Below are 14,514 nucleotides of genomic sequence, written 5' to 3'. Positions count from 1 at the left end.
TTCAGTCCAGACGGTTCTCATATTTCCTCTTTTTCCGAGGTCGTCATTTAGGAACGTGGTGGGTAGCCGAAAACGTAATATGGTGACGATTTGTCACCTAGCGTAAAATGTTACGCTTTGGGAGTGAGAACGGGTTGAAATGTCAGTAAACATGTCCTCATGGATTACTGAACACCTCACAGACAGGCCACAGTATGTGAGACTGGCAGTGCTCAGTCTAATATGGTGTTGTGCAGTGCAGGAGCTCCGCAAGGAATTATGCTGCCAACATTCCTGCTCACCTTGTATACCTCGGACTTTCAGTACAACTCCGGGTCATACAGTCATCATAAATATTCGGATAATTGCTGTTGGCAGGAGGAGGCGCACAGAACACATATATATAATTTGTAGAATCTTGAAGAAATCTTCTACTTCTGATTGTAAATAATACTAAAGAGATCAGAGTCATTGGCTTCAGAAGGTACCGCTGAGTAAGTCTAGTACTGTACTGCATTTTGTTAGATTGTGCTGTATTATATTGATCCATTATCCATGGTACTGTATTCTATTGTACTGGGCTATACTGTATTGTATAATAGAAAGCACTTTGAGTGCTGAACTGAGTAGAAAGGAACTAAACAAGTATCACACCATTGAAAATAACTATTTATTGTACTGTAGTGTTTTGCATTGTACTGTATTTTAGGTTTCATCAAAATGTGCCTGAAGTTTACATGTGATAAATAAGCAAATGAAAAAAGGTATGTTGGCCACTTTAATTGGCCGCCTGTTTGGCCACAGTATCCATGATGCCATCTTTGTCCACCATAGTCAGAAGTCCACTTTCATCAAAGTGCTCATGGGTAGCTTATCTGCAATCAGTATATTCACCTAAACGTTTCACATTATAACAAACCTCCCGTCCACGAGTCAACATGTAGAAAAATAATTCCTCTTACATTTGCATCGACTGTTATGGTTTACTGCGCAGCTTTACTAAGAAAAAGCCAAAGCAAAGACTGCTATCTTAGTTTTCTTCAATTTTGACAGATTGTGGTAAATGCTTAACTGCAATGTCAATAGACAGATAGCTGCTCTTCTCTTCTGTTTAATCTTGAAAATGTAATATTAGTTATTTCAGGTTTAATAAATCAGCGATATAAAGATCAATCCCAGCTGACCCTCTTAGGGACATTTTCAGTTATGTTTTTATGGGCAGCCCGGTGGTTAGCACTGTTGCCTTCCTATGTTTGCATACTCTGGTTTCCTCCCACAGTACAAAGACATGCAGTTAGTGGGTTTAAGTTACCTGGTGATTCTAAACTGCTCACAGGTGTGAATGTGAGTGTGAATGATTGTCTACTCGCTGTGTTAGCCCTGTGTCAGATTGGCGCCCTGTGGCAGGGGTGTCTAACTCCAGGCCTCGAGGGCCGGTGTCCTGCAGCTTTTAGATGTGTCCGTGATCCAACACAGCTGGTTTAAATGGCTAAATGACCTCCTCAACATGTATTGAAGTTCTCCAGAGTCCCAGCAATGAACTAGTGAGCTGATTCAGGTGTGTTGGCCCAGGTCCCCAAACCTGCCCTATGGGATGGATAGTTATGTTGCAGTCATTTTCTTACGTGAGACTTGGCCCAGAAGATAAAAACCTCAGCCACCATTCGGAACAGCTCCTCTGCCTCTGGATTGGACTCTTTAAGCCATCTGGCCCTGTCAGTATATCAAAACAGTTACATGCTGAAACCAATCATTCTTTTTCCAAAACTGCAGCTTCATCTTAGTGACTAAGCTTCTGTATCAGATGGTGTAAATTCACTCCACTCAATGAGCTGAAGGTCACTTGTTCAGTCACAACACTGTACCTGTTGTAGTCAACGAATCGTATGAGGAGAGGGTAGAAGGCATACAGGTCTCTGACCAGGATAGTAAATTGGTCCATGATGAGGAGCTCTGTCTCTGACATCTCACCCCTCCCCTCCGCCTTGCTATGTTCTTCATCCATCAGCACAACAGCTGCTTTCTAAAGAATACAGTAATAGATTTTTCTATATTAAGCAGCACTGTGTGCTTTAATCTTTGTGACTATTTTATTAAGTAGTAGGAGTGTTCGCATAGTGCACTTTCTCCATTTTAAAAACATACTAATAAATATTTAGTTAAGAAATATATATAGGTAATTCAATTTAATTTAAAAACATCAAAAAAAATTACAAGAAAGTGTTAGAAAGGGCAAGCAGTGAGTGTGACCTAGTTTTATATTCTGTTAAATGAGTTGCACCACTTCCAGGCAGTAGATTATAATAAAGGTGAGACTTACTTTTTTGAGTTTCTCCATCAAGGGCAAGAAGTGGGTCTTTAACAGCTGAGGTTTGGCTTTGCTGATAATTGGCTGGGAGAAGACTTGGGGACATGAACAGAGATGGTGTTAAAACGCAAAATGTGAACGTATGTACATTTGAATATCATATAATGACTAGCAGCAGGCAAAAAGAATTAAAGTAACATCAGTTTGAGGATGCTTATGTAAACTGATCCTGAGGAGAGCTTTTATTTATTAACTTTACAAAAAGTGCAGAAAATGGAAAATGAGAGAAAATGAAACACCCTCTTGCGTGAAATGTAACTTCCATTGTGTCCTCCTCCTAACTGCTGTTACTGACTATATTTTCTTTTTAAAAGAGGAAACCTAAATTGCAAAACACTTAAGGGGCTCATTACACAAATTCTTTTCTTTTAAAATAATTGTTTCCTCCAGTGCTGTAGTGTTTTATCAAACAATTAAATGGCAATCCCCAGCATTTGGAGCACCCTCTAATGAGGTGTGTGCATTGGTTTAAAAAATGTGAAAAAACAAACAAACAAACAAACAAACAAACATACCTCGGCCTGCACACCTAAAACAATGAACACTTCGCCAAACCTAACTAACCTGCCTCCACAAACCAGATTTCATGTCTCATGTCATATTGTTTTATTTTTGCCTTGTGCATCACTGTGAGCTGCAAGTATTATGTTCCATTAGCAAATAAACTATCCATCCATCCATCGATCTTCTCCCGGCTACTTGGGGCCGGGTTGTGGGGCAGCAGCCTAAGCAGAGAAGCCCAGACCTCCCTCTCCCCAGCCACCTCCTCCAGCTTGTCCGGGGAAACACAAGGCGTTCCCAGGCCAGCCGAGAGATAAACTCTCTTCACCATGTCCTGGTTCTGCCCCGGGGCCTCCTCTCAGTGGGACATGCCCAGAATACCTCACCAAAGAGGTACCCATCCTTGTCAGATGCACAACCACCTCAACTGTCTCCTTTTGATGTCGAGAAATAGCGGCTCTACTCTGAGCCGCTCCGAAAAGCCTGAATTCCTCTCTAAGGGAGATGCAAGCCACCCTTCAGACAAAGCTTATTCCCACCACTTGCATCTGCAATCTTGTTCCTTCTAAAATCAAGAGCTTCGCTTTTACGTTTAGCTCTCTTTCCACCAATACAGCATCCACATCCCTGCAGCTGCAGCACAAGTTTCACTGTGATGTTTCATTCTCTTTGCAGAGCTTTAAAGTATATCACTCCCCTGAATGAAAAGAAAACAAAAACAAAAGAAGAGCTACTAGTTTTAGATTTATGTTGCAGTCACTAGTCAGTTTTAACTCCAACATACACTAAATTGCCAAAAGTATTCAATCTTCCCTCCAAGTCATTGAATTCAGGTGTATACCAGTCAAGCAGCTAGGCATGCAGACTGCTTCTACAAACACTGGGTCGATCTTAGGAGTTTAATGAAGTCCAGCATCATACTGTGATACTGTTCAACAAGTCCACTCATGAAATTCTCTCTCTTCAACTCTACCACAAAGTGGCTGGACATATAAAGTCACAGTATCGGTCAATCGCTACAGACCTCTAGTCTTCATGTTCAAGAACATTAAGGAACAGTGCCTAGAGAGCTTCATGGAATAGTTTCCATGGCTGAGCATCTGCATCCCAGTCTTACATCACCAAGCACAATGCAAAGTGTCAGACTAGTATATCACCCATGAACTTTAGAGGAGTGGAGACGTGTTGCTGGAGTGATGAATCACATCTCTCTGGCAATGCAATTGTTGAGTCCGTACTTGTCTGACTGCACTGTGGCAAGTATAAAGTTTGGTGGAGGGGGAGGATTATATTGTGGGGTTGTTTTTCAATTGGGTTCGGCTGTTAATACTTCAGCATATTAAGACATATTGGACAATTTCATGCTCCCATCTTTGGAGACGGCCCCTGTCCAACGTGACCCCACATCAGTGCACAAAGCCAGGCTCATAAAAACATGGATGAGCGAGTTTGATGAATCTTGTGAATCAGTGAATTTTATTTTAGTGTTCAGCATTAGTGAGTTAACATTTACCAGCCAGTCTCTTCATCCAGGCGCCCTCATCTATTCCCAGGTTGTTGTAGATGATCTTGAGAATGTTTCCCAGCAGAGTATTCATGTATTCAGAGGTCACAGAGGTGCAGCAGTTGTTGGCTTTGTCTGGGTCGCTTTCCGGTCCATGTTCCCACCAGTGAGACATGTAGCTGCACAACATCGGCAAGACCACCTACAGCAGTAGAAACAAAGCAAAAATAATGAGCTTTGCAAAGCTTCACAGTCAGATGGGTTTAATCAGCAATGTCTTTTTTTACCTTTTTATCTTCGGCTCTGAAGTGTTCACTACAGGACAAATGTCCACTTATTTTGGTTCCGTGGCCAATTTTTCAATGACATGAAGCAACTTAAGGAAAGAATATCAAAGGTGATGCTGTAGTTATTAATTATTAGAGAGTTACCTCCATAACATGAGGCATCTGCGTGTACTTCATGCCGGACTCTGCTAGCTCTACAATCTCCTCCAAAGACTTCTCCAAATTGGGGATCAGTGAACAAACCTCCCCAACCTGCCCAGGAAGGCCTAGAGCTGAGAGGCGGAAAGAGTAGTGGAATGAAAACAGATTAAATTAAACATAATGTGATTTGATTTGTGATTTTTGACACTGATGAGTTCTCAGACCACACAGCCATCGTTTAGCTTTGGATTAATGTTTTTTTATTCGAAATACACAACTGGAGAATCTCTTAGTCAGACAAATGTAGGACAGACAGCTGCAAAAGTATTCAAACCACTTTGTGGTACTTCCTGTTATAGTAGGTGTCTCCAAGAGATACAAACACCATGTATATACTGCACACTCCAGTTTTTTCATAGTTTACTAAGACACTTCTTGAAACCTTCCTCCCTTTCCTCAATCAGCCCAGACATGTTTTATGTAATGTTTTGGTTTTACCAAAGAGTTAACGTGTAAGCAGTTAAGAGTGACACGACGGCAGGGTCACAACAAACATTTCTGTTTGTTTCTGAGATGTACAGTAAAAGCTAGTTGGTGCGGTATGTAGTGTAATGTGTATTCATGGTTCCAGTTTTAGTAAAATATAAAGGCTCAAAGAAACATGCTCAGTGCTCGCTGAAACGTCACTCTGAAACGTCCAGCTACCTCCGGATTTGTATGTTCCATCATTTTCTTTATGTACATGTCTCACCTGCTCTGTCTTTGCTTCCTTTGCTGTTATAGATGGAAAAGCTGTTAAACTTGTTCATGTGAGGCTCAAGAAAGGCAACAGGGAATGCTGCTGCGAAGGCTGCTAAACACTTTCCCATTGCTGGACGTTGTCTGGAAAAGAAACAGAGAGCTCATGATAATAGTCAAAAACAATTCTTTTACTACCTCAGTGATTGATTTAAAACATAGTAGGTTATCTAATTATGGTAAAAGCAACTTTTTTTCTTTCTTTTTTTTGCTTAAGACTCAATAGGGCTGGCTATAAACTGGGACCTGTCAAGTCTGGTGGGCTAGATTAGTTGTTTTGTATATAGATGGCCAAATGAAGCTTTCTGAAGCTCGTATTGAAAAACGGTTCATTACTCTAAGCTTGTCAACACAGTCCTCTTTGGTGACATCTGGTGGCCAAAAATATAGAGCAGTATGAGTCCACAACTCATAAAGGACAGCTTCATCATGATTCAACTGACAGCTTCTGTTTAATTTCATGTGGCAGTTCTGTCTGATATCAAGCTGATATTGTGCTTTGAACATGTGTTTTTTGGGGGGTGAAAAAATGATGTTCGTATGTCTCTCTCAATAATAAATCATTCCTATGAATACACCTTCCTTCTTTAAACATGGAGTGTTCTCCTTATGCTTGTGACTTCTTGATGTTTAAAAATACACTAAAACAGAAACTTATGAGAATATGTTTCTACTGTGAGGTCCCTGCCTCCACCTGATTATGTAATTAACCAACACACAGGTAGGATTATATATAATATACTATAACTTCTATAATTATACAGTAAGTATACAGGGAGTGCAGAATTATTAGGCAAATGAGTATTTTGTCCACATCATCCTCTTCATGCATGTTGTCTTACTCCAAGCTGTATAGGCTCGAAAGCCTACTACCAATTAAGCATATTAGGTGATGTGCATCTCTGTAATGAGAAGGGGTGTGGTCTAATGACATCAACACCCTATATCAGGTGTGCATAATTATTAGGCAACGTCCTTTCCTTTGGCAAAATGGGTCAAAAGAAGGACTTGACAGGCTCAGAAAAGTCAAAAATAGTGAGATATCTTGCAGAGGGATGCAGCAGTCTCAAAATTGCAAAGCTTCTGAAGCGTGATCATTGAACAATCAAGCGTTTCATTCAAAATAGTCAACAGGGTCTCAAGAAGCGTGTGGAAAAACCAAGGCGCAAAATAACTGCCCATGAACTGAGAAAAGTCAAGCGTGCAGCTGCCAAGATGCCACTTGCCACCAGTTTGGCCATATTTCAGAGCTGCAACATCACTGGAGTGCCCAAAAGCACAAGGTGTGCAATACTCAGAGACATGGCCAAGGTAAGAAAGGCTGAAAGACGACCACCATTGAACAAGACACACAAGCTGAAACGTGAAGACTGGGCCAAGAAATATCTCAAGACTGGTTTTTCTAAGGTTTTATGGACTGATGAAATGAGAGTCAGTCTTGATGGGCCAGATGGATGGGCCCGTGGCTGGATTGGTAAAGGCAGAGAGCTCCAGTCCCACTCAGACGCCAGCAAGGTGGAGGTGGAGTACTGGTTTGGGCTGGTATCATCAAAGATGAGCTTGTGGGGCCTTTTCGGGTTGAGGATGGAGTCAAGCTCAACTCCCAGTCCTACTGCCAGTTTCTGGAAGACACCTTCTTCAAGCAGTGGTACAGGAAGAAGTCTGCATCCTTCAAGAAAAACATGATTTTCATGCAGGACAATGCTCCATCACACGCATCCAAGTACTCCACAGCGTGGCTGGCAAGAAAGGGTATAAAAGAAGAAAAACTAATGACATGGCCTCCTTGTTCACCTGATCTGAACCCCATTGAGAACCTGTGGTCCATCATCAAATGTGAGATTTACAAGGAGGGAAAACAGTACACCTCTCTGAACAGTGTCTGGGAGGCTGTGGTTGCTGCTGCACGCAATGTTGATGGTGAACAGATCAAAACACTGACAGAATCCATGGATGGCAGGCTTTTGAGTGTCCTTGCAAAGAAAGGTGGCTATATTGGTCGCTGATTTGTTTTTGTTTTGTTTTTGAATGTCAGAAATGTATATTTGTGAATGTGGAGATGTTATATTGGTGTCACTGGTAGAAATAAATCATTGAAATGGGTATATATTTGTTTTTTGTTAAGTTGCCTAATAATTATGCACAGTAATAGTCACCTGCACACACAGATATCCCCCTAAAATAGCTCAAACTAAAAACAAACTAAAAACTACTTCCAAAAACATTCAGCTTTGATATTAATGAGTTTTTTGGGTTCATTGAGAACATGGTTGTTGTTCAATAATAAAATTATTCCTCAAAAATACAACTTGCCTAATAATTCTGCACTCCCTGTAAGTGTTGGAGTCAAATTGTTAAATGTTGTCATTGTGTTACTTAAATTTGTAAGTCAGCAGGGAAGGCTGTTTCTTTGAAGTTGGCTAGGAGACAGGTGAGGAGCATTCAGCTCCAAGAGCCTGGTTCCGACCAGCCTCCCTTGCTAGCAAGTAAAAACCGGTTCATTTCCGCCGCTTGTATCCGCGATCTCGTTTTTTCGGTCACTACCCACAGCTCGTGGCCATAGGTGAGGGTAGGGACGTAGATCGACCGGTAAATTGAGAGCTTCGCTTTACACTAAGCTCCCTCTTCACCATGATGGACCGGTGCAGCGTCCGCATCACTGCGGCTGCACCGCCAATCCGTCTGTCGATCTCCAGCTCCCTTCTCCAATCACTCGCGAACAAGACCCCGAGATACTTGAACTCCTCCACTCATCTGGGTCGGGGATGAGTTCCGACCCGGAAAAGAGTGAACACCCGGAAAAGAGTGAACACAGCACCCTTTTCCGGCTGAGAACCACGGCCTCAGATTTGGGGGTGCTGATCCTCATTCCCGCTGCTTCACACTCGGCTGCGAACCTTTGTACATTTTTATGAAAAGTAAAGAGAGTTTTCGGTGAGATCCAGGAGGAAGCTCAGAGGGGACAGGGCCTTTTCTAATTTGCCCTTGCACGTTAGAGAGGCCCCTTCACTCTCCACTTTTAAATCACGTCTTAAAACCCACTTTTATTCTTTGGCTTTTAACCTCAGTGAGACATAGTTTTCTCTTGTAATGAAATTAGTTATTTTATTAATTATTTTACTTTTTCTTTTATTTGGCTTGTATTTATTTCTTATGTCATTTTATTATATAGTTCCTATGTACAGCACTTTGTGTCAGCTGTGGTTGTTTTAAAGTGCTTTATAAATAAAGTTGATGATGATGATGATGACGTGTTTGTTTATTATCCTTATTGTTTTATCTGGGACTGTTTGCAGACATCTCAGAGAGAGGAGACACCAGCATCTGAACAGAGACTCAAACCAGCAACCTGCAGCTCCCTGCTTGGCTGCTCCAGTTTTCTCCTCACTCATGTTGCCCACCAGTGATTTCTAGCTGCCCACCCACACAGCAGGCTAGAATATGCGCTGAGCCTCAGCACCCAATACTTGGACATGTTTTCTTTATTAAACAATGAACCAGACCCCAAAAGTAAACAGCTGTTATTGCTAGGCAACGGGAGCAACATTTGGTGATGCAGCACCTGACATTCCTGACCATGTGGGCGGAGCATGCATGAAATGGAATGTTCAGTAGAACTGTGCAACACAAGCACTTAGTTCCAGCATGTTTCATTGTATCCAGACACAGCTAGAGACACATCTACAGCAGCATCTCTGTGCAGGACAAACGACAGTTGACGAAGAAAACAACAAAAACTTCACTTCACTCCTCTACAAAACGTTGGTTCCTTTGTTTAAAAGGCCAAAATGAATCAGGGGAGAACGAGAAGAGGATCGGCGAGTGCTTCACCATGCATTACAGTACGGCTGATTCATTTTAAATTTCAAATGATACAGGCTGAAAATGTCAAATTAAAAGAAGAGGCAGAAAAATCTAGAGGAGAAGCTAAAAATTCACAGTTTGAAACTCATGTAGTATTGCAGGAATTACTGCATGTGGGTCTCAGACTTAAAGGAGAGAAGATAAGAAAACAACAGGCAGAAAATGAGAATGAAAAGATGAAGAAAGAACTGTTGGAAGCTCAAAAAGCATTGGAGGAAGAGAAAAGCACAGCACAAGAAGCCAAAAATAAATATCAAACTGCAAAGAAGGAGGCAGGAAATGTGATGCAGGAATTACAGGAGGTGCAGGAAGCTTTTGAAGAGGAAAGAAGGAAAATGCAGTTGGCAACACAAGAAGCTGCAAATGTAACGGCTGAAGCTGAAACACTAAGAAAGGAATTACTGCATGTGAAGCAACAACTTGAAGAGGAGAAAAGACGTAAAGATGAGGCAGAAAATGAGATTGAAAATATGAAGAAAGAATTGTTGGAAGCTCAAAAAGTGTTGGAGGAAGAGAAAATTAAAACACAGGAAGCAAAGAAAGAAATGGAAGATACAAAGAGTCACACTGAAAACATGAAGAAGGAACTGATGAAAGTGCAAGAAGAACTTGCAGAAGAGAAAATTGAGATGAAGGTATTGAAGAAAGAAATGACGGTGACCAAGAAAGACTACAAAGACGCACTGAAAGAAATGCGAAAGCACAAAAAGGAAGCTAAAGAGCTCCTCAAACACAAAGGGAAACTGGCCAAACAGCAGCTGAAAGAAAAATTTAAAGATGCCGAAGAGCAGCTCAACAAGACCTTAAACGAACTGAAGGCAAAAGAAAAGCAAGGCGAGGACAGGAGGGGATTCTGGAGCAGACTGCTGAGGAAGAACTGACCCAGCAGCATCTCAATAGTTTCTTCCTCCTCTCTCCACCTTTCTTTCTCCCCATCCTTCTTCTTGGGACGTTTGCTTGTTTTTTAAAAACTCTAATCTAAATACATGTACTGAAACACACAAATAAAATTGCCATAACTTGACCTCATGTTGCCTGCTTCTTTTCTTGTGTGTCTGTGGATGTAAAACAGTAACACACCTCCTGCTCTGTGTCTTTAATTGTAAATAAATGCAATATGTTTTCATTTTAAAATGCAGTGCAAAAAACTTCTGCTCTGAATCTTTTTTTTAGCAAAAAGCTTTTTTTTGCCTGCTGTGGAAGTTTTCCATTCAAATAAAGCTGCAGACGAGCGGTGAGCGGTAGCTAACATTCTTTAATCAAACACACAAAGAACAGACAAGCATGATGAAGTCCCTGCATGACCGCGGGACAGACGGTCAGCAGAGTCTGAGCCCAGCATGGCTCTCAGTTAAATACCTTCTCCAGGAACAAAAGGCAGCACACAGCTGTTTCACACCTTAAGCTTCACACTCCCTTGCTGCCTCCCAGAGTCCTCGAAGACACAAAAGACTCTTCCTGTGGAGCTGTCTGCTTCCCCCAACTTCCTTACTACACCCCCACCATTTGTCTTACTGTATGAGTGTGAGACATGTTAAAATCCAGTGGCACCAAGGTATCATACAATAAAATAATGTGATTAAAAGAAGCACTTAGAATTTGCTAAGGGAAAAAATCACATAAACAGGAAGTAAACAAACATGAGATCAGCTGGTCTACTGACGTTTTCTGCAAAATCCTGAACTCACTGTCACCTCAACAACATTATAATGAATGTGAAACATTACAGATCTGAGTTGTCTGAGTAACAGATGCATTTTCATTTGTCACTTTACTACAGGGAGTGCAGAATTATTAGGCAAATGAGTATTTTGTCCACATCATCCTCTTCATGCATGTTGTCTTACTCCAAGCTGTATAGGCTCGAAAGCCTACTACCAATTAAGCATATTAGGTGATGTGCATCTCTGTAATGAGAAGGGGTGTGGTCTAATGACATCAACACCCTATATCAGGTGTGCATAATTATTAGGCAACGTCCTTTCCTTTGGCAAAATGGGTCAAAAGAAGGACTTGACAGGCTCAGAAAAGTCAAAAATAGTGAGATATCTTGCAGAGGGATGCAGCAGTCTCAAAATTGCAAAGCTTCTGAAGCGTGATCATCGAACAATCAAGCGTTTCATTCAAAATAGTCAACAGGGTCGCAAGAAGCGTGTGGAAAAACCAAGGCACAAAATAACTGCCCATGAACTGAGAAAAGTCAAGCGTGCAGCTGCCAAGATGCCACTTGCCACCAGTTTGGCCATATTTCAGAGCTGCAACATCACTGGAGTGCCCAAAAGCACAAGGTGTGCAATACTCAGAGACATGGCCAAGGTAAGAAAGGCTGAAAGACGACCACCACTGAACAAGACACACAAGCTGAAACGTCAAGACTGGGCCAAGAAATATCTCAAGACTGGTTTTTCTAAGGTTTTATGGACTGATGAAATGAGAGTGAGTCTTGATGGGCCAGATGGATGGGCCCGTGGCTGGATTGGTAAAGGGCAGAGAGCTCCAGTCCCACTCAGACGCCAGCAAGGTGGAGGTGGAGTACTGGTTTGGGCTGGTATCATCAAAGATGAGCTTGTGGGGCCTTTTCGGGTTGAGGATGGAGTCAAGCTCAACTCCCAGTCCTACTGCCAGTTTCTGGAAGACACCTTCTTCAAGCAGTGGTACAGGAAGAAGTCTGCATCCTTCAAGAAAAACATGATTTTCATGCAGGACAATGCTCCATCACACGCGTCCAAGTACTCCACAGCGTGGCTGGCAAGAAAGGGTATAAAAGAAGAAAAACTAATGACATGGCCTCCTTGTTCACCTGATCTGAACCCCATTGAGAACCTGTGGTCCATCATCAAATGTGAGATTTACAAGGAGGGAAAACAGTACACCTCTCTGAACAGTGTCTGGGAGGCTGTGGTTGCTGCTGCACGCAATGTTGATGGTGAACAGATCAAAACACTGACAGAATCCATGGATGGCAGGCTTTTGAGTGTCCTTGCAAAGAAAGGTGGCTATATTGGTCGCTGATTTGTTTTTGTTTTTGAATGTCAGAAATGTATATTTGTGAATGTGGAGATGTTATATTGGTTTCACTGGTAAAAATAAATAATTGAAATGGGTATATATTTGTTTTTTGTTAAGTTGCCTAATAATTCTGCACAGTAATAGTCACCTGCACACACAGATATCCCCCTAAAATAGCTAAAACTAAAAACAAACTAAAAACTACTTCCAAAAACATTCAGCTTTGATATTAATGAGTTTTTTGGGTTCATTGAGAACATGGTTGTTGTTCAATAATAAAATTATTCCTCAAAAATACAACTTGCCTAATAATTCTGCACTCCCTGTAAGTGTTGGAGTCAAATTGTTAAATGTTGTCATTGTGTTACTTAAATTTGTAAGTCAGCAGGGAAGGCTGTTTCTTTGAAGCTGGCTAGGAGACAGGTGAGGAGCATTCAGCTCCAAGAGCCTGGTTCCGACCAGCCTCCCTTGCTAGCAAGTAAAAACCGGTTCATTTCCGCCGCTTGTATCCGCGATCTCGTTTTTTCGGTCACTACCCACAGCTCGTGGCCATAGGTGAGGGTAGGGACGTAGATCGACCGGTAAATTGAGAGCTTCGCTTTACACTAAGCTCCCTCTTCACCATGATGGACCGGTGCAGCGTCCGCATCACTGCGGCTGCACCGCCAATCCGTCTGTCGATCTCCAGCTCCCTTCTCCAATCACTCGCGAACAAGACCCCGAGATACTTGAACTCCTCCACTCATCTGGGTCGGGGATGAGTTCCGACCCGGAAAAGAGTGAACACCCGGAAAAGAGTGAACACAGCACCCTTTTCCGGCTGAGAACCACGGCCTCAGATTTGGGGGTGCTGATCCTCATTCCCGCTGCTTCACACTCGGCTGCGAACCTTTGTACATTTTTATGAAAAGAAAAGAGAGTTTTCGGTGAGATCCAGGAGGAAGCTCAGAGGGGACAGGGCCTTTTCTAATTTGCCCTTGCACGTTAGAGAGGCCCCTTCACTCTCCACTTTTAAATCACGTCTTAAAACCCACTTTTATTCTTTGGCTTTTAACCTCAGTGAGACATAGTTTTCTCTTGTAATGAAATTAGTTATTTTATTAATTATTTTACTTTTTCTTTTATTTGGCTTGTATTTATTTCTTATGTCATTTTATTATATAGTTCCTATGTACAGCACTTTGTGTCAGCTGTGGTTGTTTTAAAGTGCTTTATAAATAAAGTTGATGATGATGATGATGACGTGTTTGTTTATTATCCTTATTGTTTTATCTGGGACAGTTTGCAGACATCTCAGAGAGAGGAGACACCAGCATCTGAACAGAGACTCAAAGCAGCAACCTGCAGCTCCCTGCTTGGCTGCTCCAGTTTTCTCCTCACTCATGTTGCCCACCAGTGATTTCTAGCTGCCCACCCACACAGCAGGCTAGAATATGCGCTGAGCCTCAGCACCCAATACTTGGACATGTTTTCTTTATTAAATAATGAACCAGACCCCAAAAGTAAACAGCTGTTATTGCTAGGCAACGGGAGCAACATTTGGTGATGCAGCACCTGACATTCCTGACCATGTGGGCGGAGCATGCATGAAATGGAATGTTCAGTAGAACTGTGCAACACAAGCACTTAGTTCCAGCATGTTTAATTGTATCCAGACACAGCTAGAGACACATCTACAGCAGCATCTCTGTGCAGGACAAACGACAGTTGACGAAGAAAACAACAAAAACTTCACTTCACTCCTCTACAAAACGTTGGCTCCTTTGTTTAAAAGGCCAAAATGAATCAGGGGAGAACGAGAAGAGGATCGGCGAGTGCTTCACCATGCATTACAGTACGGCTGATTCATTTTAAATTTCAAATGATACAGGCTGAAAATGTCAAATTAAAAGAAGAGGCAGAAAAATCTAGAGGAGAAGCTAAAAATTCACAGTTTGAAACTCATGTAGTATTGCAGGAATTACTGCATGTGGGTCTCAGACTTAAAGGAGAGAAGATAAGAAAACAACAGGCAGAAAATGAGAATGAAAAGATGAAGAAAGAACTGTTGGAAGCTCAAAAAG

The 14,514-nt window shown here is 41.9% G+C and overlaps 1 protein-coding gene across 7 annotated transcripts in view; it reads right to left on the bottom strand.

Moving 5' to 3' along the window:
* Positions 1-14,514, bottom strand: part of ryr2a (ryanodine receptor 2a (cardiac)) — a 301,573-nt gene that overhangs the window by 81,733 nt on the left and 205,326 nt on the right. For all 7 annotated transcript variants that reach the window (XM_026177557.1, XM_026177561.1, XM_026177558.1 and 4 more), the window contains exons 70-75: positions 5,532-5,662; positions 4,784-4,911; positions 4,362-4,554; positions 2,300-2,382; positions 1,845-2,002; positions 1,605-1,692 (exon numbers count right to left, since the gene is read on the bottom strand). In XM_026177557.1, the coding sequence (XP_026033342.1) occupies positions 1,605-1,692; positions 1,845-2,002; positions 2,300-2,382; positions 4,362-4,554; positions 4,784-4,911; positions 5,532-5,662 (781 nt within the window). The remainder of the gene's footprint in view (positions 1-1,604; positions 1,693-1,844; positions 2,003-2,299; positions 2,383-4,361; positions 4,555-4,783; positions 4,912-5,531; positions 5,663-14,514) is intronic.

This window comes from Astatotilapia calliptera, chromosome 8, assembly GCF_900246225.1.
Source record: "Astatotilapia calliptera chromosome 8, fAstCal1.2, whole genome shotgun sequence".
Taxonomy (NCBI): domain Eukaryota; kingdom Metazoa; phylum Chordata; class Actinopteri; order Cichliformes; family Cichlidae; genus Astatotilapia; species Astatotilapia calliptera.
Note: the sequence above shows the minus strand (reverse complement) of the source record. Positions and strands in the feature narration are given on the sequence as shown.